Source organism: Taudactylus pleione, unplaced genomic scaffold (genome assembly GCF_031769625.1).
Source record: "Taudactylus pleione unplaced genomic scaffold, aTauple2 ptg000063l, whole genome shotgun sequence".
NCBI classification, from domain to species: domain Eukaryota; kingdom Metazoa; phylum Chordata; class Amphibia; order Anura; family Myobatrachidae; genus Taudactylus; species Taudactylus pleione.
This window is the reverse complement of record NW_028284465.1, coordinates 1,841,869-1,869,492: the sequence shown is the minus strand read 5'-3', so window position 1 is coordinate 1,869,492 and position 27,624 is coordinate 1,841,869. Positions and strand designations below refer to the sequence as shown.

The 27,624-nt window shown below is 40.0% G+C and overlaps 1 protein-coding gene across 1 annotated transcript; it reads left to right on the top strand.

Moving 5' to 3' along the window:
* The first annotated feature begins 4,537 nt into the window (after positions 1-4,537).
* Positions 4,538-27,118, top strand: LOC148534842 (taste receptor type 2 member 50-like). Its single transcript, XM_088465701.1, has 3 exons — positions 4,538-4,742; positions 13,984-14,083; positions 26,464-27,118. The coding sequence occupies exons 1-3, from the start codon at positions 4,538-4,540 to the stop codon at positions 27,116-27,118; spliced, it is 960 nt and encodes a 319-aa protein (XP_088321827.1).
* The last annotated feature ends 506 nt before the right edge of the window (positions 27,119-27,624 follow it).

Here is a 27,624-nt window from a genome sequence, read left to right as displayed (position 1 = left end):
ACTGTTTCAGCTCACCAAAAAGGAAAGGTTGACTCCTTAAATGGATACAAACAAGAAAAAATTGGGAGCACTGCCAGTTGAAAATATAATAATTTAATAAATATACATTATAATCATGAAACACATTCAAAATTGTGCTTTAAATAGCGCATATATATAACAGTATGACATGAGAAACAGACCAGTGAAAAGTTTGCATAAAAATATCTAACAATATATATATTTGAAGAACGTTATAGCTGTAATTAGAAATCCAACTTAATATAGAGACACTCAAGTTAATTCAGTAAATAAGATATAACGTACAGAATATAACTCTCTGACCAGTGGACTCTATTTTATGTTACCATGCAATATTGGTTACCTACTTCTTATTATTGGTATCCATCCACAACTATCTAAAAATTGTACTAAAGAGAGTACAATTATTGACTTAAGTATTAGTAAATGTGTTATATAGGTTTAAGAAAAACAGAATAAAGACTACTACTGTATTCTCTCCCTCCACCACTCTGTTAAGATCTAGCTGCGATGTCTTGGTTGCATCTCATCAATGAGAGGTACTGCATCTAGCACAACTCAGTTACCACAGTCAGAATCTCTTTTAGGAATGTCTGGATTCTTCTCCTGATAACCACTTCACCAGTCTAAAGTACTGCCACTGAGGCTGTCTGCTGACAACCAATCTCTCTTGTTACTGGTTTTGGCTCCTTCACTAAATCGACTGTCCACTGTTGGCTTAGCCCTTCCTCACACAGGTCTACAAAGGCTGGCACCTCTGTGAAACTGCCACTGCAGAGTGGTACACAGCTGTGCTCTTTAGTCCCCCTTAGGCCAGTCTTATGCACCACTTGTTATATTCTACCAATGACAAGCCAGGACTCTAGAGCGAGTGGTTTAGGCTCCCCTTGGTTGACAGGTACATTAGAGACACCTACGGGGAATGTGGTGCTTATCTTTAAACAGTCCAGTGTAAAGGACTTAATTTGTCCCACTCTGGGCACACATGCCCTCTTCAGTGCTGGCACATGGGGACTTCCAGAAGTCCATAGAAGGGCTGGAAACTGTCATTTATTATAGTGAAGGACTCCCCAGAATTAGAAGTGAAAAAAGTGTTTCCAGGCGCTGTTAGGTTAACACAATTTTAATCAATAAAAATTAATATATATATAAAATGCATACATGAATAAAATGTTAAAAGAATGTTTTCTAAGACCAATAAACTCCCCTCCTAATAGCTCTAAGTCTGAGACCCAATATCAGATGTCCAGTGTAGACAATACCTAGTAGGAAATAATGATGCCAAACACAGAGGATAATTGCATCCAATTAGGTAATTCTATAATCCAGATGGCAACATGTTGGTAAAAAAGATACAATTTATCTGATATTGGGTCTCAGACTTAGAGCTATTAGGAGGAGAGTTTTTTGGTCTTAGAAAACATTCTTTTAACGGTTTATTCATGTATGTATTTTATATATTGCATTCATTTTTATTGATTCAAATTGTGTTAACCTGACAGCGCCTGGAAACACTTTTTTAATTTCTTTTCCTATCTGTAGTTCTTGTTGGGTTGATATATATCCTGCCTTAGTGCTCTGCACTGCAATCAGGTAATTTATACATTGCTACCTTAAAGGCACAGCGCCGAACTTACATTTTGTAAAACACACACACAATATATATCTATATATACATATATATAATATTTCATATATATATATGAAATATTAGAGCACAAAAAGGGGGCGCCACATCGTGCATCAAATATAGACAAAAGTTTTATTACATAAAAAACAAAGACTCCAGGTCAGCGTGCGTATCAAAGTAGGCGGTCTAAAACCACCGCAAGCATAAACAGTGAAATAAAAATAAGGCTGGTGCATCCTGACAAAGTCCAAGGACAAAACATGTCGGGGCTTGGCCTGGCGTGACCCTCTGTTACTGCTTGACTGGCTGGATTAGATCCTGGAAACGTTCGGGTGAAACACCAGCCTTATTGTTATTTCACTGTTTATGCTTGTGGTGGTTTTAGACCGCCTACCTTGGTACGCACGCTGACCTGGAGTCTTTGTTTTTATGTAATAAACTTTTGTCTATATTTGATGCATGATGTGGCGCCCCCTTTTTGTGCTCTAATATTTCAGATTTCTACCCATTCGGATCTGGGTCTGTGTGAGGGGAAGATGCCGGCTGATTGCTGTGGCTGCTGGCCTGTGCACTATTAAGATTTCATTTGAAACCAAAAAGACACAGTCCAGTGTGTCTCTGTGAAATCACTTCAGGACTGTGGTATCCTGTCTTATTTCATTAACTATTTTGTACTAACGCACTGACTTTTTTTTGTTGTTTTATATATATATATATATATATAGAGAGAGAGAGAGAGAGAGAGAGAGAGAGAGCAAAAGTTCCTGCACTCACATCATAGAGTCCCAGCAACTGGGTGCAGCCTCCAAAACCAATAAATCAGTCCTTCTATAAATCCAGAATATTTCCCAATATAGGAAAAAACAGAGGGTACTCACCAAAACGCTTTTTCATTTAATCTGTGTGACAAGCATGCTGCTGGATGTATGCTGCTGTTGTTTACATGATGCATAATATGCTGCAATCTTGACAAAGGTGTTACGGGACTGAAACGTTGATGTTGCTTGGATCACATCTACACGATTAAATGAAAAAGCATTACTACTTTGGTGAGTGCCCTCTGTTTTTTCCTATATTATGCAAAAGAAGGATTTACTCCTGTGGTCAACGTTTCAATGAGATAATCATTTTCGTCATTGAAACGTTGACCACAGGAGTAAATCCTTCTTTTGCATACCAAATCCCCTGAGTGCCGCACTTCATTTATCTTTACTGTGGTGGGTCTGGAGTCCGGATGCACATGTGCTGGAAACAAGGTGCATTTTGTTTTGTTTCAGTGAGTGCTGGATCTTTTTGAAATATATATATATAGTGTCTATATATATGTGTGTATGTATACAATATATAGAAATATTCCGAATTACGGAATATTTTTAGCATGACTGAGATAGTGAAATCTTTGATTTTTGATGGTTCAATGTACACAAACTTTGTTTAAGGCACAAAATTATAAAAAATAAAGTATAAAAAGACCTACTGTATAGGCTGTGTGTATAAGGTGTATATGAAACATAAATGAATTTCATGTATGTACACAAACTTTGTTTGAGCCACAAAATTATTGAAAGTATTGTATAAAATTACATTCAGGCTCTGTGTATAAGGTGTATATGAATCATAAATGCATTATGTGTTTAGATTTGGGAACTATTCCTACAACATTTCAATATGGTATACAAATATTAAAAAATACGGAATATTCCGATATCCAAAATACCCTTGGCTCAGGCATGTACTGCTCTTGGCTGCTCTGAACTCAAGGTAAGGTGGCTGGTCAGAGGGAGGGGCCAGCCACCAGGTAGTATAGCTACAGTCAGTGGCAGTAACAACTTCTGCCCATCTCTATGGATGTTCACTGATGGCATGCACTGGGATCCCAGATGCCTTTGGCCCATTACTCCATGGGCCCCCCTCTCTATCTCGATGTCTGTGCCCAGTAGCGAGGAGCAGACTGGCGGATGCAGGTAGCCGAATTAGTGTGGTGGCGGCAGCGCTTGCAGGGGGGTGTGGTCAGGGGTGTGCGGCTTTTGGTGTCACCCCTTTGCAGGGTGACTCCCGGTGTGGCCCGCACCCCCCTTGTGATGCCACTGCTATACAGTAGCTTTAATCAGTGGAGCAGTGGCCACCCAGCAGTGAAGCTGTGTATTGCATGCTATGGATACTGTCAGGTCTCACTGCGCCTCCCCACTCCTCGCTGCGGTTTTTTCATGTCACGCGAATTGAGCAACAACATAAGAGGACACATCTGTATTTCTTTTCATAGTTATAACTAAATCAGTATACAGTAGATACATACAGATAATTCTAACTGTAAGTTTAAAGCGGTCCGTACATCGTATGATAAAGCAGCCGATCCGACTAATTGGTGTGATTTGGCTATTACATCGCACCATGTATGGGCCTGATGTCGGCCCAAGTGTGCTCCCCTGGGGTCATACATCACATCTCCTGATTGAAATGCAAAACCAGTCAATAAGGGGATGCGATGTGCGATCCCATACAGCGCTATGCAGTTGAGGCAGGGGGGAACTGGCATATCGGGCGGTCGCCCACCTGATTGCACTGGGTGTGGGGACCGCCCAATATGTCGGACGTCGGATCCCCTGTCACCTTGCACAATGCTATCGCACCGTGTATGGCCGGCTTTAATCTTAAACCTGTATATATATATGGTGCTTATAAAATGTATTTGCTTAATGTAACATATTATGTTTTTCTGGTACCTTATAATAACATGCTAAGAAGGGCACTTAGCAAAATGCACACAATTCTTCTATACAGTATTTGTATAATCATGCAGTGTTTTGCATTATAATTTGCATTATACAGTGAAATAAATAGACCATCCTGTAACTCAACAGAGAGATCACTTCTATCGCTGGAGACATGAATAGCTCAATAGAGGAAAATTACAATTTGGAACATCTGAGTTTTGCTGTTGGAGCAGGAATTACCTATATAGCAGGAATAATGATACATATATTTATAGTTGCTGTGAATGTCACTGACTGGATGAAAGGAAGACCAGTGACCGTGACTGACCAGATTATCACCTCCCTCGGGATCACAAGGATGCTCTATCAATCTGCCTGTCTGCATGACCTCATTTATTATAGTTTCATTATAAAATATCATATAATATATGAGATGATTGTTGACTGTATTTTTGCAATTTCGTTCTGCGCCAGCAACTGGTTATCAAACCTTCTGGCTGTTGTCTTCTGTCTGCAGATCTGCAACTTCCACAATGTTTTCTTCCTGCGTCTGAAGACTATTATATTACAGAGGGTTGTCCATCTGATTATTGTTTCTGTCCTGTTGTCCATTTGTTACTTTTCAATAATGAATTTAACAATTTTTATAGAAATCCCTAAGAATGCATCTAACACAACATATATAGAGACAATAATTGCTATATACATATATATATGTCCTTTATGTGGGATACCGTGCCATTTCTCATATTCCTCATGTCATCAGTCCTTCTTATTTTCTCTCTGTGTCTTCACATGAACAGAATGAAAGGTGACTGGACTGTAACAGGACAACTGGACGCCTATTACAAGACCATAAAGTTCTCAACTTGTTCATTGTTTAGCTGTGCCTTTTATTTTGTTACCATTGCTACTACGTACTTCTATCCGGGATCACTTGATGATGAAGAATTAACTTTTATTTTTAACTTTTTTTCAACTCTACAATCTGTTTTCCTGATCTATGTAACAGCCAGGCTAAGGAACTGGTTCTTTGTTATTCTCCAACATAGAACCAACTGCTGGCTCATTTGCAGAGGCCGTAATCCAGAAGCCGGGGGTCCGGTTGAGACAGTCACTCAAAGAGTTTAGAGAGGTCCATACAACGAATGAATTAATATGATCAAACTGTGAATTGTTATATATTTTATGTATGATGAATTACAATACCCCACTGATCAAGAACTCATTAGACTAAATATCTGGACTTGAGGGAAAACTGATGCTTTATAATACAAGTATTTCAGGGATGATTCAGAGTTACATGCAAGTCAGATGTATTGCATCCATAGAAATAAATATGGATCTTTGCCCATAAATCATGTTGTTTGCGTGTATATGGCTACGCCACCCCCTATACATCTACTTGTGGAAGTAGCTGTCATCCGTATAGCCTGGCTGGAATTGCCCCATTCAGAAGTGGACTATTCAAAAGTGCATTTTAAGATTAATACTGGCGTTACACCAGCGTTGAACCGAAGTGGAACAGAAGGGAAACAACCGATCTGCACTTCTAAAAACCTAATCTAGATTTGGAGATAAACCATCAACAAAGGTGATTTTAAAATCTCACTGCTACAAATTCCTGCTGACTGCATAACCTGGACTTTCAACACTGAACTCTGGTTGCTACAAAAACTCTAGCCAGCACTTGTTACTATTTGTGCTGCCTCTGTGCTTAACAGATAATCTTACTGAATACTGTTAATATCAGCTTAACTCTGTAATAATGTCTTTTTACATTAGCACTTTGGTCTAGTCTTACATGATCTAGCTACTGCTACTCTCTACTCTAATATTCAAATTCTGCGCCCATCTTATCTCCACTTTTTCTAAACTCTATAATATATTTTTGTTGTGTTGACACTTTACCTCATCCTTGCCATGACCATGTTTTCTCCTCCCTTCACTCAGTTTCTAACTAATCTTTTGTTCTGCCCTCTGACTCCACCTCTATCCTTTCCCCCTGGCCTCCTCCACCTCCTCCTATCTCCCCTTCTCTCTCTGCCTTCCTCCCCCTCCTCTCCCATTACTCCATTTTCTTTCTATTATACCCCCCATGGATCCTACTACCCCACTGGTAATCTTTCCTCCCTTACTTATCTCTCTGTCACTTCACCCCACTTTCATTCACGTCTCCTTAACTTCCCTCCCTGCCCACTTCCTACATGGTCCCCTCCTAGCACAGGAGCACGCATGATCCCTACACTCTATTCATCTCGGTCTCCCAAAGTATTCTCATCTCCATGCTATTGCAACCCTGATAATCTCATTCACATCTCTCCTATCAACTCTGTCACTCTATTCTGTGCCCTCTGGAATGCCAGATCAGTCTGTAACAAACTGGCCCCCACCCATGAACTTTTCATCTCCAACTCCCTGAATCTCCTGGCCATTACTGAAACCTGGATTTTACCCTCTGACACCAGTTCTCCTGCAGGTCTCTCTTATGGGGGCCTCACTGTCTCCCACACCCCCAGGCCTGTGGGTCGCCACGGTGGTGGTGTTGGGGTCCTTCTATCCCCTGGTTACTCATACCAACATATACCATCAAAACCATCCCTTACATTCTCCACATTTGAAGTTCATGCTATACGCCTCTTCCAACCAGTACACCTCAGAGTAGCTGTCATCTACCGTCCCCCTGGCCCTCCCTCCAAGTTCCTTGACAACTTTGCTTCTTGACTCACTCACTTTCTCTCCTCAGACCTTCCCTCTAATATCCTTGGTGACTTCAATATTCCTATTGATATCCCCACAGAATCTGCTGCCTCCAAACTACTCACCCTCACTTCCTCATTTGGACTCTCCCAATGGACCTCCTCACCCTCCCATGCGAGTGGGCATTTGCTTGATCTCGTATTCACTCACCGTTGTGATATTTCTGCTTACTCCAATTCCCCATTCCCCCTCTCTGACCATCACCTCCTCTCTTTTAACCTATCCCTCTTTCCTTCCCCTCCACTACCTCCGAAAGCCACCATCACTAAGCGTAACATTGAAGCCATCGACACTGCTTTCTTTTCTTCCCTACTTGACTCACTTCTCTCCCCTATCCTCTCTTTCTCCTGCGCTGAACAAGCTGCTTCCCTATACAATGCCTCCCTTACTTCTGCTCTTGACTCTATTGCTCCGGCGATCACTACTCACCCTCGCAAATTCACACCTCAACCCTGGCATTTCAAATGCACCAGATACCTGCAAAAATGTTCACGAACCACTGAGAGACAGTGGAGAAGATCACGCTCTCAGGCAGATTTTCTCCATTTCAAATTCATGCTGTCATCCTACAGTGCTGCCCTTTCCCTCTCTAAACAGTCATATTTCAAGAATCTCATCTCCTCCCTGTCATCAAATCCCCAGCATCTCTTTTCCACCTTCAACTCCCTCCTCTGCCCACCCCCTCCTCGTCTCCCCTCCTTGCTCTCTGCCACTGACTTTGCTACCTATTTCACATCTAAAATTGATTCCATACGTCAGGACATCATATCCAACCAGTCCCCCAGCTCTCCACTTCCTCCTTTCCCAGATCACCCCTCCCCATCCATTTTACAGACTCTGACATCCTTCTCCCCTGTGACTGGAGAGGAAGTTAAGGCCCTTATCCAGTCCTCCCCCCCTTCCACCTCTCCCCTCGACCTTATCCCCTCCCACCTCCTCCGCTATCTCTCTCCTTCTGCCTGCTCCCATCTTGCCCACCTCCTTAATCTCTCCCTCTCATCTGGCACTGTTCCTTCTGCATTCAAGCATGCCCGTGTTTCCCCCATTCTTAAAAAACCTAACCTTGATCCTAACATTCTCTCTAACTACCGTCCAATCTCTCTCCTCCCTTCTGCCTCCAAACTCCTTGAGCGTATTGTTTACAACCGCCTCACCACATTTCTTTCCTCTCACTCCCTCCTTGACCCTTTTCAGTCTGGCTTCCATTCTCTCCACTCCACTGAAACTGCCCTCACAAAAGTCAGCAATGACCTCCTTGCTGCCAAATCCAAGGGCCACTACTCACTGCTCATTCTCCTTGATCTCTCTGCTGCTTTTGACACTGTGGACCACCCTCTACTGCTGCATATACTTCACTCCCTTGGTCTACGTGACACTGCTCTCTCCTGGCTGTCCTCCTACCTCTCTGACCATTATTCTCTGTTTCCTCTCATGGCGACTCCTCCCCCCCACAGCCTCTTACAGCAGGTGTTCCCCAAGGTTCTGTTCTTGGACCTCTCCTATTCTCTCTCTATACGTCTTCTCTAGGTAAACTCATCAGCTCTTTTGACCTCCATTATCATCTCTATGCTGATGATACTCAGATCTACCTTTCCTCACCTGACCTTTCCCCTTCTCTACTGACTCGTATCTCTAATGGATGTCCCAGCAATTTCTCAAACTTAATATGTCTAAGACTGAGCTGATAGTCTTCCCACCCTCCCACATAACATCTTGTCCCACTATTTCTTTATCAATTGATGGCATTACTATCTCATCTAGCCCCAAAGTGCGTTGTCTTGGAGTCATCCTGGACTCTTCCCTCTCCTTTAAACCACACATTCAGAACCTCTCACAGTCCTGTCATTTCCATCTCAAGAATATTTCCAAGATCAGACCCTTTCTCACCCAGGATGCTACTAAAACCCTTGTACATTCACTGGTCATGTCCAGACTGGACTACTGTAACCTTCTCCTAGCTGGCCTCCCCAAATCCCATCTCTCTCCTCTCCAGTCTGTGCTCAATGCTGCTGCTCGGCTCATCTTCCTCTCTAAATGCTCTACATCTGCCTCCCCTCTTTTGCAAGCCCTCCACTGGCTCCCATTCCCTTTCAGAACCCAATTCAAGGCTCTTACACTCACTTACAAAGCCCTCACCCATTCCTCTCCCATTTACATCTCTGATCTCATTTCACTCTTCTGTCCGCCCTCTTCGTTCACTTAATACACGCCGCCTTTCATGCCAATTGATTACTTCCTCCCACTCCTGCCTCCAAGACTTTGCCCGTGCTTCTCCTCACCTTTGGAACTCCCTCCCTCTCCCTATCAGACTCTGCACCTCTCTATCATCTTTCAAATGAGCTCTTAAGACCCACTACTTCATTAAAGCCTTCCAGCTCTCATCCTAACTTGCTGCTACATCTTCCTTTCTCCTGGCCCACCCCATTCTGTGTCACTCCTGTTTTTCTTCCCCTCCCTTAAAGAATGTAAGCTCTTTCGAGCAGGGCCCTCTACCCTCTTGTGCTTCTCCCTACTGTAATTTAATTTATCTCTTACTAGCTACTAGGGCAACTAACACTTGGCTGCTTATGTGGGCGTTAATGTCACTAATATAGCTATGTTTATCCATGTCCTGTATTGTATTGTATTGTAAGTCAATGGTTACTTTTTTGTCTATGTACTTTGTAAGGCTCTGTGGAACACTTGTGGCGCCATATAAATAAATGATAATAATAATAATAATAATAATAATAATAATCTGTATTAGTGCACACTTTGCCCATACACTAGTGTATGCATGTATATGGCTACACTGTCCCTATCCATCTGCTTGTGGAAGTAGTTGTCTTCCATATTAGTGCACAATTACACCAGTCCTATAGATGCTTGTGGTTGTGTGCGCTCAGCTGCGGGGTGTGTGCAGTGTAAGAAATTGCAGGGTATGTCAGCATAATGGACTCGCAGGCATCTCTGAATAAGACCCGTTGTGTCTTACTCCTGACATCTGCAGATGTATATAATTATTAACCTGGATATGCCCAACTGCATCACTGTGGTGAACTGTGTTTATTGTGTCCATTGGGAATAGATGACAGCGCTAATCACTCAGTGTCTGGGAGATTTCTGTACAACCGCGGTATATGACTGTGATCCGACGGTTTCAAGTACCTGCACTGCATTAGCCAGAGTCTTCTAAGGGAGATTACTGCCCGCTAACACTTTGGAGGACATCGGCGGCATACCTGACAGCCACGGCAGTCTACATCAATAAGAGGATTACTAAGCCGAACCCTGCCACACACATACCGAGTGGCTGTGTGGTTATTATCTTGACAGTTAGATGTACAGTAGTACTGCACTGAGGTCTGGTCTCAGGCCATGATTCAGAGCTGGACGCTCTGACAGAGCGCTCGCTCTGAATCAGGGCCGGCCTTCTGCTTTTTAGAGCGGCCTCCTGGCCACTCACTTAGCTGTGGGTAACCACCCACAGCTATAGCGAGCAGCCAAGAAGATGGTTGCGATGGTCAAGACCATCACGACCATTGGGCTTGCGATGAGACCCTTGTGGTAGGGTTTCGTTGCCGCAAGCCCCAGAGAGATTTCGGCTCTAACAGAGCTGAAATCTCTCCCACTGACATCACTCGTGATGTCAGTGAGGCCGGCCCCAAATGGTAGGCGTTCACATGGGAACGCCTCCGTTTGGGCAGCCACTCCACCGGCCCACCCACCAAAGTGGGCGAGCTGTCACTCGACATTGACAGCTCGCCCCCTTTGTTGCGAGAACTGGAGCGACGGAGTGCCCGTCGCTATCCGTGTCTCGCGCATGCGCACGATGGAGCTGGCTCCGTCAGGCACATGTGCACTGGCCCACCATTGACCCTGTTGCGAGCTCACAGCGCTTGCAACCGGGTCTGAATCAGGCCCTCAGTGCAGACTACATGTATCGGTATTCACAGTTATTTGGAAGCTGACTTTGATATGTGCAGCTTAGTAATCTCTTCAGGAGGAGGTAAAAGTGATACAATTTTACACAATATTTTTGCCTGATGTTACCAAGTTACTGGTACTCTGTCTATCTTACCTGCATAATATTCCGGACTTGTACACACGATTTCAGAAAAATCATTAAGGACATCATTATGTTCTTAAGTGTTGATGAATTCATACAGAGACCATAGATTCTAATTTATACCACAGTGATTTTTATTGTTTCCTTAACTGGCGAGATATATATATATATATATATATATATATATATACACCATAGGCAAACGCAGGGGGGGTTCTGGTTGCCAGGAAACCCCCTTCCCCAGCCCACACCATGACCAGAATAGATATGGCAATATAATAGAATTTCACTTGTGCTGCATGTTCTTCTCAGTATGACAAATGTAATAATTAGCACCACCTGTGTATCTTTTAACATGTGTCAGCCAGTAATAAATGCAACTAGGAGATAGAAAACATGCACTGTTAGGGGTGCACTGCTATAGATCATCAACAGCGTCAGTTATTATTACTGTATAATAATACACTATCCAGTACATAAGGAGACCACTATGTCATACAGTATGTCCAGGGCAGTGCTGGGTTCTTCTGCTGCTCCCTCAGACTCCTGGACTTTCTCCAATGCTCTGGAATGATGCCCACATCTGAAATAAAAACAATCAGATATAGATCAAAAGCAGAAAAAGTATTCTCATTATGGGCACACAGATTATGTAACTGATTATACAAGGTACAGAAAGAGAACCTGGTTCAAAAGTTAAAATATAACTTTTATTAAGGCGAATTAAAATAAATGTGTACAAGAAAATATGTGATTAAAATATCGAGAATAACCTATGTTGTGTGTGTCTTGAATTCATCTACTACTATCTGCATATTCACCAGAGAAAAGAAGAAGAAATATTTAGCCTAGTATTGTTATATATAAGGTAGGTATTAATAACCAGAGTATCTTATTCCACAAATAATTTTATATTAACACTCCTTATAGATGTCCTATTTAAAGTTCATCAACCATCTCTTCTAAAACATCCAACTTTTATCACATAACCTTAATATAAGTAATTCCCCTTCTTAAGTGAAATTTATAAATTTTCCGCTGTATCCCACATAATATTTCAGTTTCACCTGATCATGAAGCTGTGATTTATTCCAAAGTGTTACATAAGTATCTTCTAACACCATTAGAAACATAATATTCTACATGTGGAACAGCATTTCACTTGCTACTTAGATCAAAGACCAGAGTTTATTGATAACCATATGACATGGAATAGTATATTCTCAAGTTAAGGACTTATACCAAAAATGAATCTGACATAAATAGTTAAGTAGCGTTGCCTATATTGGACACTGCGGAATCACAGCTGTTAGATGTAATTGTAGTTAATAAATTACTGCTGCATAACATTAATCTTATAATTTCTGACATATATAGTCGTTAGCATCATATAACCTTTAATCCACAAATTTAGTGGTGTGGTTTTTCAGCAGCACTGTCCTATATGATGGAATCTACGGCCGAGGGCGACGAATAGGTACACTCCACGGCTTCCCATATGTTCGAATCTAGACTTCAACTACTAATATGGCTGCATACATTCCACATTAATAATATTATGTATGGCCAGCAGCGCTCCGATTTAATTTCAGCACAGTATAGATGGAACTCTAAAGTCTACCATGTGCAAGCAAACAGTCTTTATTAATTTATGGAGTCAGCAGTGTCACTTGCATATTGTGGGTATTCACAATTCTAACAACATTATAGTAGGCAGTATTACATATATTATTATATTTTTACATAAGCAGCACTCCGATTTAATTCCAGCGCAGTGTAGGAGGAATTCTAAAGTGTATAAGGTGTATATAAAACATAAAAGCATTCTGTGTTTAGATTTGAGTCCTATTGCCAACATAATTCATTTTATTATTCAATTTTATGCAATTATTCCAAAATACAGAATATTCTGATATCCAAAATACCCCTGGTCCCAAGCATTTTGGATATGGGAAACTCAACCTGTATATATATATATATATATATATATATATATATATTCTATTATTGTTTGTATTATTTAATATATATGTGTGAGCTGTGTTAATTCAATTAAATAGAGATTGATTTTACTAGTATATATCTTATGTGTACTGGAGTGTTAATCTAAATAGTTTGGTATAAATGCATTTATAAGGGTATACAACAGCGCAGAGTCTTTTTGATTTTTTGCTTGTTTGTGTGGTGGGCAATACATCTTTTTAATCAGGTGTATACCCTAATCTGTCTGCTCCCTAGGCACAGGTGTGTGTTGAATTTATAATCTGGAAATATAGACCCATCTTTTGTATACAATGATGTAAACTTGTATTAGTTTACAAAGTAATTATCTGTCTACCCTTAAACTATCCAAGTCACATGTGCTAAATACACTACATGGCTTCCATAGAAATCTCTAAGTCAGGGAAAACACCTACTAACCTACAGTGCATACACCATAATTAACAACTATATCAAATATATATCAATTAGTTATTTTAGTTGTTTTCATGGATATGCCACAAATCTCCCATTTATCTGCACTGACAATATTTCAGTTTATATTCAGCATTTGCGCCCATGACTTGTGGTTTATCCTACATTCTGTACAGTAAGTTCCCTGGTCAGTTGCTCCATAGGCCTGAAGATCTATCACTGCATAAATGCTACATGAGATCCTACTGTCTACATGATATTAGTTCTGCAATATGCCCCATGTACAATGACCATAATGGGAGGTAATTCATGTTGCTTGTCAGTAAGTGGGAATAAATATTCAGCTGACAGTGGATTTTATTGTATAATAATATGTACATGTAACTATACCATAGATATAAGACTTGAAAAAACAAAAATGAACACAAGCAAAGATCTCAGTAATCATACTCAAGTAACATTTGGCAGGACAGTGCTCACCAGCAACAGATTCATGTAAAGATCTGGCAAAATCCACATTCTACATTATACATGGCTCTTCAGTCTGGAAAAAGAAACCAAAGCAGATATTTAATTAGAAAGAACAAATAGGGATTTATAACAATGCAGCATATATGGCAACAAGGATGTACAAATTACTGCCAACTTATCACAGTACATATATAAATGCCATTTGAACAATGAATCAATCAGATGTCTATTTGTATTCTGCAGTTATGTACATGGCTCCTGTATGATCCTCCTGTCCCAACCTTACAGTAATTATGCAGACAACTGATCCATAAGCCTGAAGACACTATTGCCCAGAGGAGACTGGTTCCACCATATGATCGATACCCAGATGTCCTGGTTGGAGTCAGCGATTTGGATTTCAGTGTATAATATGATCTTGTAATGCATGTAAATAAGTTATAAATAATCATATGAGTGAATAAGAAAGTGAACACTAAACACAGAACTCAGTAATCAGCCTAAACAACATTTGGCAGAACAGAATGTAAAACTTCTAATAGAAAGACCCATGCACCTGAATTATCTTGTGGGTTTTATAAGCCACATTTATACTGGGGACTTTGGTCTGGAGAAAGAAATACAAAGTTGATGTCTAACTCTTGTTGAAGGAAGCAAAGAAAACTCCCCATAAAGAGCATTGGGCAGTGCCAGTGAGGGACGTGCAGATACTACCCTTCAGCAACATGCTAAAGTAACAGATGAATTAAAATGTATTTCCACAACTACATCGCAGAGTTGGTAAATTAAACATTCTTATGTTATGGGATAATAAGACCACATCTGATTATTTATAAGAAGCTGATCTATTTATATTAATTGTCATTTGCATATGAGCTGCTGCAGGACCAGCCAATTGAGGTTAATATAGAGGATGACAAAATGTGCAGGATACAAGAAATATCCATGTTTAGGGAATAAGGTATAAAAGTAAGAGAAAGTTAGGATGGTGTTAAGAAACTCCCTTATAGGGCAATAAAGAAGTTCCTGGCCTGTCTGATGTCAAATAATTTGGAAGGTAAGATGTAAAAAAACTTTTTTTAGAGATATTTAGCTTTTTGTGTTTTGTGTATAGAGACCCTGAGTTACTAAATCCCCTGTCTAAGGTGTACGCACCCTTATATTATCAGTGCATTTGCCCAAGTATTGGTAGTAGCTAATGGGCATACTTAGGAAAGCCCTAATGCACCGTAAGTGTGACTAAGTAGTAATGGATTGAATAAGACAGATAAGTATCTAGTTTTCTATTATGAAGCTTTTTACCTTTGGGGTTTTCTCTGTCCTGGACCTTCTTAGTTGCAGTAATTGGACAGATAAATTTACAACAATTTTAAAGGTAAGATACTTTTATTATTAAGGATCACTTTTCCTTTATGGGTTTCAGAATCAGACCTCTTCACAAATGGGAATGAAGTATTGTTTAACAGCCTTGCTACATAATGAATAAATGTCGTATTACAGTAGTTAGATGAAGAGTTAAAACATACCAGCTTTAGATAGTTCTACTAATTGTTACAACATTTTTTTTAACAGCACTAGGGAAGGTTGTCCCCTCTAGAATAGTTGGAAAGTTAATCATAGAGTGACCTAGTATTTTCAAAGGAGCAAAACTAAGTCTAACCAGGGCAACACAAATAATTATTTTGTTTTATGGGATACCTTTACATTTCCTGAGCTTAACTCAGTGCTGATGTTTTACTAAACAAGTTAAACCCCAAAACTGGTAACTATTGCACTATCACCACAGTCACTCAAATGTGCTTCACACAGAATATAATATTACACTTTATAAATTTAACTTTTAGGTCTTTGTGGCAAATCTGTTGGTGGTGCACATTAGGCTCTCTTAAAACCAGGATTCAGTTAACTTTAATGAGATATTCGAAGCATCTAAAGACAATCCTTGATTCAGGTTAATAGCTCCCTTTTGCTTCAGTGACAATTTGATCTTGTCTAAGCTTATGGGTTATCCGGTAGTGATGCTATCTCTTTAAGGCAGTAGACTACAAGTTCTGGTGTGATAAAATAACTGTGGCTGTTACTTTCACTAGCAGCTTTAGCTCAGCAACTGTCCAGGTTCAATAAGAAAGGGCTATGCTCTTTACTTTTGTCTTCAGTAGATGTAGAATGTTCAGTCTTGCTTAGGGTAAGGGCAGAGTGACAAAGATATTTTTCCTTTACTCATATACAGAATAAAGAACATGTGACATACTGTAAACTCAGTTCTCCCTTTTTTATCATACAAGACCTTAGTTTAAATAGTAGTAGTTTAAAAAATCACAAATGTCTATTTTCTTTTCAAAGTCTATAGTCTATGTGATAGGAGGATGGTGACAGGTCTATCTGGGTAATGGACAATCTGTGTACACTGCATCCAAATATATTATTAATTAGTTTGTGGAGAATTTGCCCCTTATGATATCAAAGGGTGCAGCCTACATTCTGGTGCTTTTTTTATTTATTTTTTCTTTACTAAAATTTAATTCCTTTAATATCTGCCTGTACCGATAAAGACTGCTTGTATGTGGGAGTCGAAATAGAGCAAAAGGGAGAATAAGAGATAAGCGCTTCTGTCAAAATCTGGATTTAGTGAACTCACACTGTTGCAGCTCAAAAAAAGGAAAGGTTGACTCCTTAAATGGATACAAACAAGAAAAAATGGGAGCACTGCCAGTTGAGAATACAATAATTTAATAAATATACACATAAACATGAAACACATTTAAAATCATGCTCTAAATAGAGCATATATATAACAGAATGACATGAGAAACAGACCAGTAAAAACTAAAAATCAGATAATAGGTAGCAAGTTTGCATAAAAAAAATATAACAATATACTGTATCTATCTATATATATATATATATATATATATATATATATATGTATGTATTTTTTTTGAGGAATGTTATAGCTGTAGCTAGAAATCCAACTTAATATAGAGACACTCAAGTAAATTCAGAAAATAAGATATAACATACAGAATAGAACAAGACCATAGTACTACAAAAACAAATCTAATAAGTTTAAATAAAAAAAAATAGAATAAATAAAAAATTAATATGAAAATCTATATAAAACAATCTATATAAAAAAATCTATATAATGTAATCTAAAGCTTCATACAAATAACACTAACATAATCCTAATAATAAAGTATATATTATTATAAAAAATGATAATCAGCAAGGTAAAAAAAAAATAGTAATACAAATGACAATTACAATCGCATAAAAGAATGTACTAGTACAACTTTGGACCTCTACGTTGAAAAACAGAAGTTTAATATAAAAAATTCACATTCTTGGATTAACTCAAAAGAAAAGGATGCATACAGTATATAACAAAGGAAAAAAGGGCGAATAGGGACTTGATAGAAGATAGACTTTTTTTCCCATTTTTTACATACAGTATGCCTCCTTTTCTATTGAGTTAATCCAATAATCTCATTTTTTGTATTACACTTCTATTTTTGAATTTAGAGGTCCAAAGTTGTACTCATACATTCATTTATGCATTTGTAGTTGTAGTATGTATTATTATTATTATTTTATTTATTTTTACCTTGATGATTATTATTTCTTATTATTTCTTATATTTATTATCATCATCATATATGTCTTGTCCTATATCCTTTTAGATACCTTATTATTAGGATTATGTTATTGTTATTAGTTGTTTGAAGCTTTAGATTACATTATATAGATTGTTAATATAGATTTTTTTATATAGATTTCATATTCATTTTTTATTTATTCTACATATTTTATTTATAATAATTAGATTTGTTTTTTTAGTAGTATGGTTTTGTTATATTCTGTATGTTATATCATATTTACTGAATTTACTTGAGTGTCTCTATATTAAGTTGGATTTCTAGTTACAGCTATAATGTTCCTCAAGTGCTTCTAACAAGTGCACCCAATTATACAAATTATCCAAGGGATATTTTGGACATTTTGTGAGGAGAGGCTCATTACCTCTGAGGGAACAGCCAGTGTCCTTTTGGTTGAGAAATTCATTAGGTTGGAGCCTAACTCCCTGACCAGTGGACTCTATTTTATGTTGCAATGCAATATTGTTGCCTGCTTCTTATTATTGTTATCCATCCATGACTATCACTTTGCTGCTTACAGCACAGGCACGAAAGCTCTATGGACATGTGTTTTTTATACAGTGCGCTGCTCTGTACACCGCTAACTCCTCCATCCCACTATCTCCATTTGCCGTCCATTGCTGGAAAACACAACAGCATGGATCTGTGCTAAACTTCATAGGACGTGGTTTCACACACAACGCTATCTATCCTACCCTGGCAGGATCATTGCAGGAAAAGTTGGCTGTCATTTTCTTCTATGCACAGGAGGTACACTGTGGTAAGGACTTCTGATTATTACCATCAGCGGTACAAAGTTGTTGCCCATATACCATCTGAATCCCCCCTTATCCCATTAAGGGGGCTGAAATTCAGTTTATACAGTACCTGCAGCAGATTCCTGGTTTTTATCTGCTGGCTTACCGGATCTGGTCAGATTTGGAATAATCATGACTGAGTGCATCAAGATTGACACATATTATTGTCATCCGGAGATCCCTCAGCACCAAGTTTTTGGTGTTTATTATTATGGATCACTTAATAAAGAGAGTACAATTATTGACTGAAGTATTAGTAAATGTGTTATATAGGTTTAAGAAAAACAGAATAAAGACAGAATAAAAAGCAGAATAAAAAACAAAATAATATTCTCTGTGAGGAAAAATTCAGTTATTTCCGGCTGTATATTATGAAAACCTTAAGATTGAAAGTTATGTCCGTCTAAATAATGGTGTTTAATAACACCGGATTTGCAGCGGCTCAGTGGCTATAATAGTTTTCTTTAGCTTGTCAGCATAGAATATAGAGTTTGTAAAAAATTGGAATGAGCTCACCCACTTAGGTTCTCGAGGCCGCAGTGTCTGTACACTGATCCCTTGTTGGGCGGTGTTCTGTACTGAACTGTGGATCAATCTTGGACAATGGAACCTGGTGTTCCCGCTGAGTGTGCCGTGTAACTCCTCGTTAGTTGGGTTTCCTCGGCTGCTTTGTAAAGGTGAATATCGCCCCACTGAGACTCCAGGTTGGTCTCACAACGGGAGCTCCCATTGGAGGGCACCAAATTCTGATGTCGGCAATGTAGTTTGGCTGGTTCTATTAGTGCTCTGGCTGTCTATTTGGTTAGTACAGTGGGGATTGCTGCTTTTCTCTGGCAGAGGAGCCAAGATTAAGGTAGCGTTGTTGCTGTAGTGAGCTGCCACAGTTCTTTTTGGAGTTTGCTAAACACATTTCTGTGTGTTTAACACCTTTGTCAGGGCTCCTTAGGAAGGTGTTAAACACACACAAAAGCATTGAGCAATGCTGACAAGCTAAAGAAAACTTTTGCGACTGAGCCGCCGCAAATCCGGTGTTATTAAACACCATTATTTCAATGGAAATAACCTCCAAACTTAAGGCTTTCATAATATACAGCCAGAAAGAATTGAATTATTCCTCACAGGGAATTTTATTTTGTTTTTTATTCTGCTTTTTATTCTGTCTTTATTCTGTTTTTCTTAAACCTATATAACACATTTACTAATACTTCAATCAACAATTGTACTGTCATATACCATATCCAATAAAAGAAAATTTGCTCCCAAGCGCTCCTGATTACTCGTTTAAGGGTGAAATATAGTGAAATCACTTTTTCATACACAATATTGCATATATATCCACATGAAATGCAGTTATAGACAAATCACAATGTCACATATGGATACCAAGTCTTAGTATACAACGGTCATGTTATTGCGCAGTATGTGGCAATTTAGCATGCAGATGCTAGTCCCCAGTATGAGTTACTCACAAAGTTGCATTGTGTGTACTAATATAGTGTTTACCACCAACCGCTAAGTCCCAGTGTGCAATATTGTGTTTTATGCAGCAATGTTGCGTCTTATGTATCAACACAGTCTAGATGAGAAATTTGTGTGTACTAATTTAGCATTTACCACCAACCGCAAAATCCAGATGTGCAATATTGCGTTTTATGCAGCAATGTTGCGTCTTATGTATGAACACAGTCTAGATGAGAAAATAGTCACAATGTTGCATAATACAAATGCTGATGCGATATATGTCCATTAGTTGCTCCAAATCCTCTAGTATTTCTCCTTTGCACTGGGTCACTTCTTATGTATGGAGAGTTCTCAATGTCAGCTCATGCAAAACAAAAAGAGGGGTACCAACATAGTGTAAAACCTTCAACATTTATTTAAGATATAGTAAAATGTGCAAATGGATGCGAGCCATTAAAAACCTTTTGGGAAAGGCACACTGTTAGACATATTGGGGCATTAATATGCTCCCTCTACAGAGCTTTACTTTCCCAGTCTGGGTATACAGTTGTAATCACCATACAGCAAGTCACCAACGCATTTCAACCTGCTCCACAGGTTTTCATCAAGATGTATAGTGATAGTGGAGTGACTCTTTGTATATAGGGTTAAGGTGATCCTGCCCCTTGCATGTGTATGAATCCATCTCTTTATGTATTACGAGACATTTTATGTGGATATATATAGTCAATATTACAAATGTACCCTTAGATGAGTGATTCCCATTAGGAGCGCTTGGGAGCAAATTTTCCCTTATTGCATACTACTTTAGTGATTTGTGATTTGTGCCCCCGTGCTGCCCTATATAACAAGGATTGCAATTGTTTTAAATTTTTTTCCGAACATACCATATGCATTTTATATGTTTTAATTGATTTCTATTTGTGTAACTACATATCTATATACTATACAACCTTTTTATTACTTAATAAATGTATTATATCCTATATTAGTGTTGTTTAGTGCAGCCAAATTTTCTTCTTAATATTTATGCTTCTGAAGTTTTTGCATTTTCTTCTTTTTCGGCAGCAGCATTCTAACACTACCAGGTCCTATAAGGAGCACTATTATTCAACAGATTTTCTTTTAACACTTACTAGTGAGGTCATTAAATCTATTTAAATTGTTGTTGTGGATACAAAAATATATATTGTTATATTTTTTAATGCAAACTTGCTACCTTTTACCTAATTTTTAGTTTTCACTAGTCTGTATCTCATGTCATACTGTTATATATATGCTCTATCTAGAGCACGATTTTAAATGTGATTCATGTTTATAATTTATATTTATTAAATTATTATATTCGCCACTGGCAGTGCTCCCTATTTTTTTTTGTTTGTATGTAGGAAATTTTTTTCTTTCCAGCCCACTCAGCACATCAGTACAATTTCCTGCTCTCTGTCACACAGGACATTAGCTGCTGGCTTCACATCACAGCTTTCTGACTGCAGGTAATCACTGCTACTGTATTCTCTCCCTCCACCACTCTGTTAAAATCTAGCTGCGATGTCTTGGTTTAATCTCATCAATGACAGGTACTGCATCTAGCACAACTCAGTTACCACAGTCAGAATCTCTTTTAGGATTGTCTGGCTTCTTCTCCTGATAACCACTTCATCAGTCTAAAGTACTGCCACTGAGGCTGTCTGCTGACAACCAATCTCTCTTGTTACTGGTTTTGGATCCTTCACTAAATAGGCTGTCCACTGTTACCTTAGTACTTCCTCACACAGGTCTACAAAGGCTGGCACCTCTGTGAAACTGCCACTGCAGAGTGGGACACAGCTGCACTCTTTAGTCCCTCTTAGGCCAGTCTTCTGCACCACTTGTTATATTCTACCAGTGACAAGCCAGGACTCTGGGGCCAGTGGTTTCCTTGGTTGACAGGTACATTAGAGACTCTCTCCCTTGGTGCTTCTCTTTAAATAGTCCAGTGTAAAGGACTTGATTTGTCTTACTCTGGGCACATATGCCCTCTTCAGTGCTGGCACGTGGGGACTTCCTGAAGTCCATAGAAGGGCTGAAAACTGTCATTTATTAAAGTGAAGGACTCCCCAATATTAGTCCACAATGTTGAATACTATGATACAGTCCTGCTTCTCCGTGTGTGCCCTCTAAGTATCAATATAACACCAATGATAAATAACTGTGTACATATTGGTTAATATCAAATATGACTTGACATTTACCACAATTAAAAAAAGTTAACTACATTTCTAAATAAAGCATATAACACCAATATATCCTAAACAATAATTCAGCTCCATTCATAATTTGTTTAACCCTTTTGTCAATAAACCTCTGATCCACCATTTAGACTATTGACTACCTAATGAGGAATATGATTATGGAATCCCCCAGCTGTTTCGGGTATGAGATCTTCTTCCTTAGGTTTCGGGTATGAGAAACTGTCTGATAGGCATAAGGGTCCTTAGTCAGCATAGCTTGTCTCATTTATCTTCCCCATATCTTGTGTCATTTATCTTACTTCTCTTTCATATTTTCTTAGTTCATAGATACAAGATTTTCACCATCTGCGCATGCTGGACAATATGCAGATACAGTATGTTAGCAAAGGTTAAATTGACAAATAATTTACAAAAAATATTTACTATAGACAAAATAATAGTTATTACAAAAGTCTGTGGCTTTAATGGGGATCATACTCAAGGTGATGGCTACTTGGAGGATGCAACACACCTGTTGTGTATGACTTGTATATTCACCATATGATGGTGTATACAGTAGTGCATCAAGCCACATGCACGCAAACACACTGATCATTGCTGCTCTATACCAGATGCTCTAATGTTGCACATTTATTATAATGTCGCACCTTCAATATCACATACAGTAATGGGCTTTTTGTGCTGGGACTTGTAGCTCCACTTGGTTGTCAAAAAAAACCTTCTAATATTTCTGTACTGTATATTCACAGTATGATTTTCTGTAGGGCAAGCTGCACACATACTGAACATTGACACATACTGTAGTTGCACTGCTGCTGTACAAGCAGCTTTTAATCTAAACAAACCTTTTTCTTGTCCTGAAACTTGTAGTTCAGTGGTGATTTCAAAGAGTGCTCCTCAATCCCATTGTTTATTTGTAAAGCATGTCAGCATTGTGTGACTGATGCACATCACTGCAGAAATTGCTGCTAGGCCCTTGCAGAACATTGTACACAGCACAAGTAATTGCATAGCAGTCTTTCATAAAATAACCTGCCACAGTATAAACAGAGACTGTTTACAGTACAGTATGTGATTTGCCCACCTGTCAGAGCTTACTGAACTATAGTATTCTGTAGTGCCATATCCATCCACCACTATATTATTCAGCACTGTACAGCTGAGTCGTTCACTTGGGCTGGTGTCACCCAGAGCTGTAACGCATGGTCAAACTCCCTCCCCCTTCTAAATAAAAAAAAAATTTGAACCAAAGTGCGGGGCTGCCATCAGAAATTTTGGAGCCCATGACTGACATTATAGGCAGGGCCCTCCACTCACTGTGTCTCTGCAAATTCAGCTTGTGGCATCTCCTCAGCCAGCAGCCCTTCTGTCTCCCCAGCCAGCACCCCTTCGGTCTCTCTAGGCAGCACTCACAACCAGCCCTTTACAGCCCACAGACAATTATGTTTTCTGGCTGCTCCTTTTCACGCTATGGCTGGACCCTCTGTCAGTGGTGCAGCATGTGTGATATCATGACTTCTTGTGCGCCTATGCTCAATTAAAAAAAACTGTATTGTATCAGGTAGCTGCAATCCCCCACCCACACTTCTCTTTCTCTTAGTGATGACCCCACATTCTCCTTTGTGCCATTTGTGTGTCATTGAACCCCCCCACATGCAGACACATTCTTTGCTTTCTCTCTGTGATCTTCACACATTACACACCCCTCAGTGAGTGAGCCCCCTCCCCACACTCATTCACCACTTTCAGTGACCCCCCCTCACACACACACACACACACACACACACACACACATTCCCCTCTGTCAGTGAGCCCCCCCCACACACACACACACACACACACAATTTCCCCTCTGTCAGTTAACCCCTTCACACATACACACTCTCCTCCATGAGTGAGCCCCCCTCCCCACACACACATTCCCCTCTGTCAGTAAACACCTTCACATAAATTCCCCTCTGTCAGTAAGCACCTCCACACACACACATTCCTCTTAGTCATTGAGCTCCACACACACATTCCACTCATTGAGCTCCCCCACACATTCTTCTCTGTCAATGAGCCCCCCTCCCCCACACACATTCCTCTCAGTGAGTGAACCCCCCACACACATAGACATTCCCCTCTCTTGTTCTGTGCCCCCCCCCTTACCTCAGTCTGTCTCTGTCTGTGCCCTTACTGAAGCCTGCTGCAAGGGTAAAGACTGAGGGCATAATTCAGACCCACTCGTGAGCGCTGAGCACTCACAAGTGGATCGATGTTGGCCAAGAGCGCATGCGCACGATGGAGGCAGCTCCTTTGTCTGCATGTGCGAGACCCGAATAACGATGGCCAAGCCATTGCTATGGGTCTTGCACCACAGTGGGCGTGCTGTCGATGGTGAGTGACAGCACACCCCCTTTGGTGGGTGTGCCGGGGGATAGAGCCAAAAGCACTCCAGGGCTTGCGGAAACGAGACCCTACCACAAGGGTCTCGTCGCAAGCCCAATGATCGTGATGGTCTTCTTTTTGGCTGCTCGCTATAGCTGTGGGTGGTCACCCACAGCTATGTGAGCGGCCAGGAGGCCGCTCTAAAAACTAAGAGGGATGGCCCTGATTAAAAGCGAGCGCTCTGTCAGAGCATCCAGCTCTGAATCAGGGCCTGAGTCAGAGCAGCGGAGCCACTGGAAGGGAAGAACAGTATGTACTATGTAAGGTGCTGTGGAACATTTGTGGCCCCATATAAATAAAATATAACAATAAATGAAAATAACAGAGCTCAGCTCAGGCATGTACTGCTCTTGGCTGCTCTGAGCTCAAGGTAAGGTGACTGGTCTGGGGGAGGGTCCAGCCACCAGGAAGTATAGCTACAGTCAGTGGCAGTGACAGCTGCTGCCCAGCTCCACAGATGTTCACTGATGGCATGCACTGGGATCCTGGCCGCATTTGGCCCATTACTCCATGGGCCCCCCTCTCTATCTCTATGTCTTGACCCAGTAGTTTGGAGCAGACTGGCGGATGCAGGCAGCCACATTAGTGTGGTGGTGGCAATATATGCAGGGGGGTGTGGGCAGGAGTGTGCAGCTTTTGGTGTCACCCCCTTGAAGGGTGACCCCCAGTGTGGCCCACATCCACCTTGTGATGTCACTGCTATACAGTAGCTTTAATCAGTGGAGTAGTGGCCACCCATTGGTGAAGCTGTGTATTGCATGCTATGGATACTGTCAGGTCTCACTGCACCTCCCCACTCCTCGCTGCAGTATATTCAAGTCAAGTAACTTGAGCAATAAAACATAAGAGTACACATTTGTATTTCTTTTCATAGTTATAACTAAATCAGTATATAGTAGATACATACAGATAATTCTAACTTTAATTTTAAAGCAGCCCATATACGATGTGATAAAGCTGCCGATCTGACTGATTGGTGAGATTTGGCTGCTACATCACACCATGTATGGGCCTGCTGTCGGCACAAGCTCGTTCCTGTGGGGTCATACATCACATCTCCTGATTGTAATGCAAAACCAGTCAATCAGGGCATGCAATGCGCGATCCCATACAGCGCTATACAGTTGAGGCAGGGGGGAGCCGGCATATCGGGCGGTCGGCCACCTGATTGCAGTGGGTGTGGGGACCGCCTGATATGTCGGACGTCGGATCCCCTGTCACCTTGCATGATGCTATCGCACCGTGTATGGCCGGCATTAATCTTAAACCTGTATATCTATGGTGCTTATAAAATGTTTTTGCTTAATGTAGCATATTATGTTTTTCTGGTACCTTATATAAACATCCTTAGAGGGACACTTAGCAGAATGCACACACAGCTTCCGCACAGTATTTGTATAAACATGAACAGCTGCAGTGTTTTGCATTATAATTTGCATTATACAGTGAAATAAATAGGCCATCCTGTAACTCAGCAATCACCTGTATTGTCCTTCATTAAGAGAGATCACTTCTATCACTGAAGACATGAATAGCTCAACGGAGGAAAATTACATACTGCAGAATCTGAGTTTTGCTGTTGGAGCAGGAATTACCTGTATAGCAGGAATAATGATACATATATTTATAGTTGCTGTAAATGTCACTGCCTGGATGAAAGGAAGACCAGTGACTGCAACTGACCAGATTATCACCTCCATCGGGGTCACAAGGATGCTCTATCAATCTGCCGGTTTGCATAACATCTTTTATTATAGTTTCATTATAAAAGATCATATAATATATGAGATGATTGTTAACTGTATTTTTTCAATTTCCTTCAATGCCAGCAACTGGTTATCAAACCTCCTGGCTGCGGTCTTCAGTCTAAAGATTTGTAACTTCCCCAATGTTTTCTTCCTACGTCTAAAGACAATTATATTACAGAGGGTCGTCCATCTGATTTTTACTTCTGTCCTGTTGTCCATTTGTTACTTTTCAATAATTAATTTAACTGATTTCATAGAAATCCCTGAGAATTTATTTAATACAACATATATAGAGGAAATAATTGCTATAGACATGTTTATGTCCTTACTGTGGGAAACCGTGCCATTTCTCATGTTCCTCATATCATCAGTCCTTCTAATTTCCTCTCTGTGTCATCACATGAACAGGATGAGAGGTGGCCGGACTGTAACAGGACAACTGGACGCCTATTACAAGACCATAAAGTTTTCAGCTTTTTCATTGTTTAACTACGCCTTTTACTTTGTCACCATTGTTTCTACATATTTCTATCCGGGATCACTTGACGGTGAAGAAATAACTATTATTTTGAACTTTTTTTCAATGCTACAATCTGTTTTCCTGATCTATGTAACAGCCAGGCTAAGGAACCGGTTCTTTGTTATTCTACAACATGGATCCAACTTCTGGCTCATTTGCAGAGGTCGTAATCCCGAAGCCGGGGCTACAGTTGAGACAATCACTCAAAGACTTTAGAGAGGTCCGTACAACAATTGAATTAATGGGATCAAACTGTGAATTGTAATATATTTTGTGTATGATGAATTACAATACCCCAATGATTAATAACTCATAAGACTAAATTTCTGGACATGAGGGAAAACTGAAGCATTACAGCATGAGTATTCAGGGCTGATTTGGAGTTACATGCATGTCAGTCCCATTGCATCCATGGAAATAAATATGGATCTTTGCCCATACACTAGTGTATGCATGTATATGGCTACACTGTCCCTATCCATCTGCATGTGGAAGTAGTTGTCTTCCATATTAGTGCACAATTACACCAGTCCTATAGATGCTTGTGGTTGTGTGTGCTCAGGTGCGGGGTGTGTGCAGTGTAAGAAATTGCAGGATATGTCAAAAGAAAGGACTCACAGGCATCTCTGAATAAGCCCCAATGAGTTTTACTCCTGACATCTGCAGATGTATACAATTTTTATCCTGGAAATGCCGGCCTGCATCACTGTGGTGAACTATGT

Bases quoted from the DNA above. Each gene is read 5' to 3' on its own strand.
- LOC148534842 (XM_088465701.1), top strand. From the start codon at position 4,538: ATGAATAGCTCAATAGAGGAAAATTACAATTTGGAACATCTGAGTTTT. The intron at 4,743-13,983 runs GTCTGCATGACC...ACTATACCATAG, and splicing joins GATGCTCTATCAATCTGCCT to ATATAAGACTTGAAAAAACA. The intron at 14,084-26,463 runs GTAAAGATCTGG...CTTCAATGCCAG, and splicing joins CTCACCAGCAACAGATTCAT to CAACTGGTTATCAAACCTCC.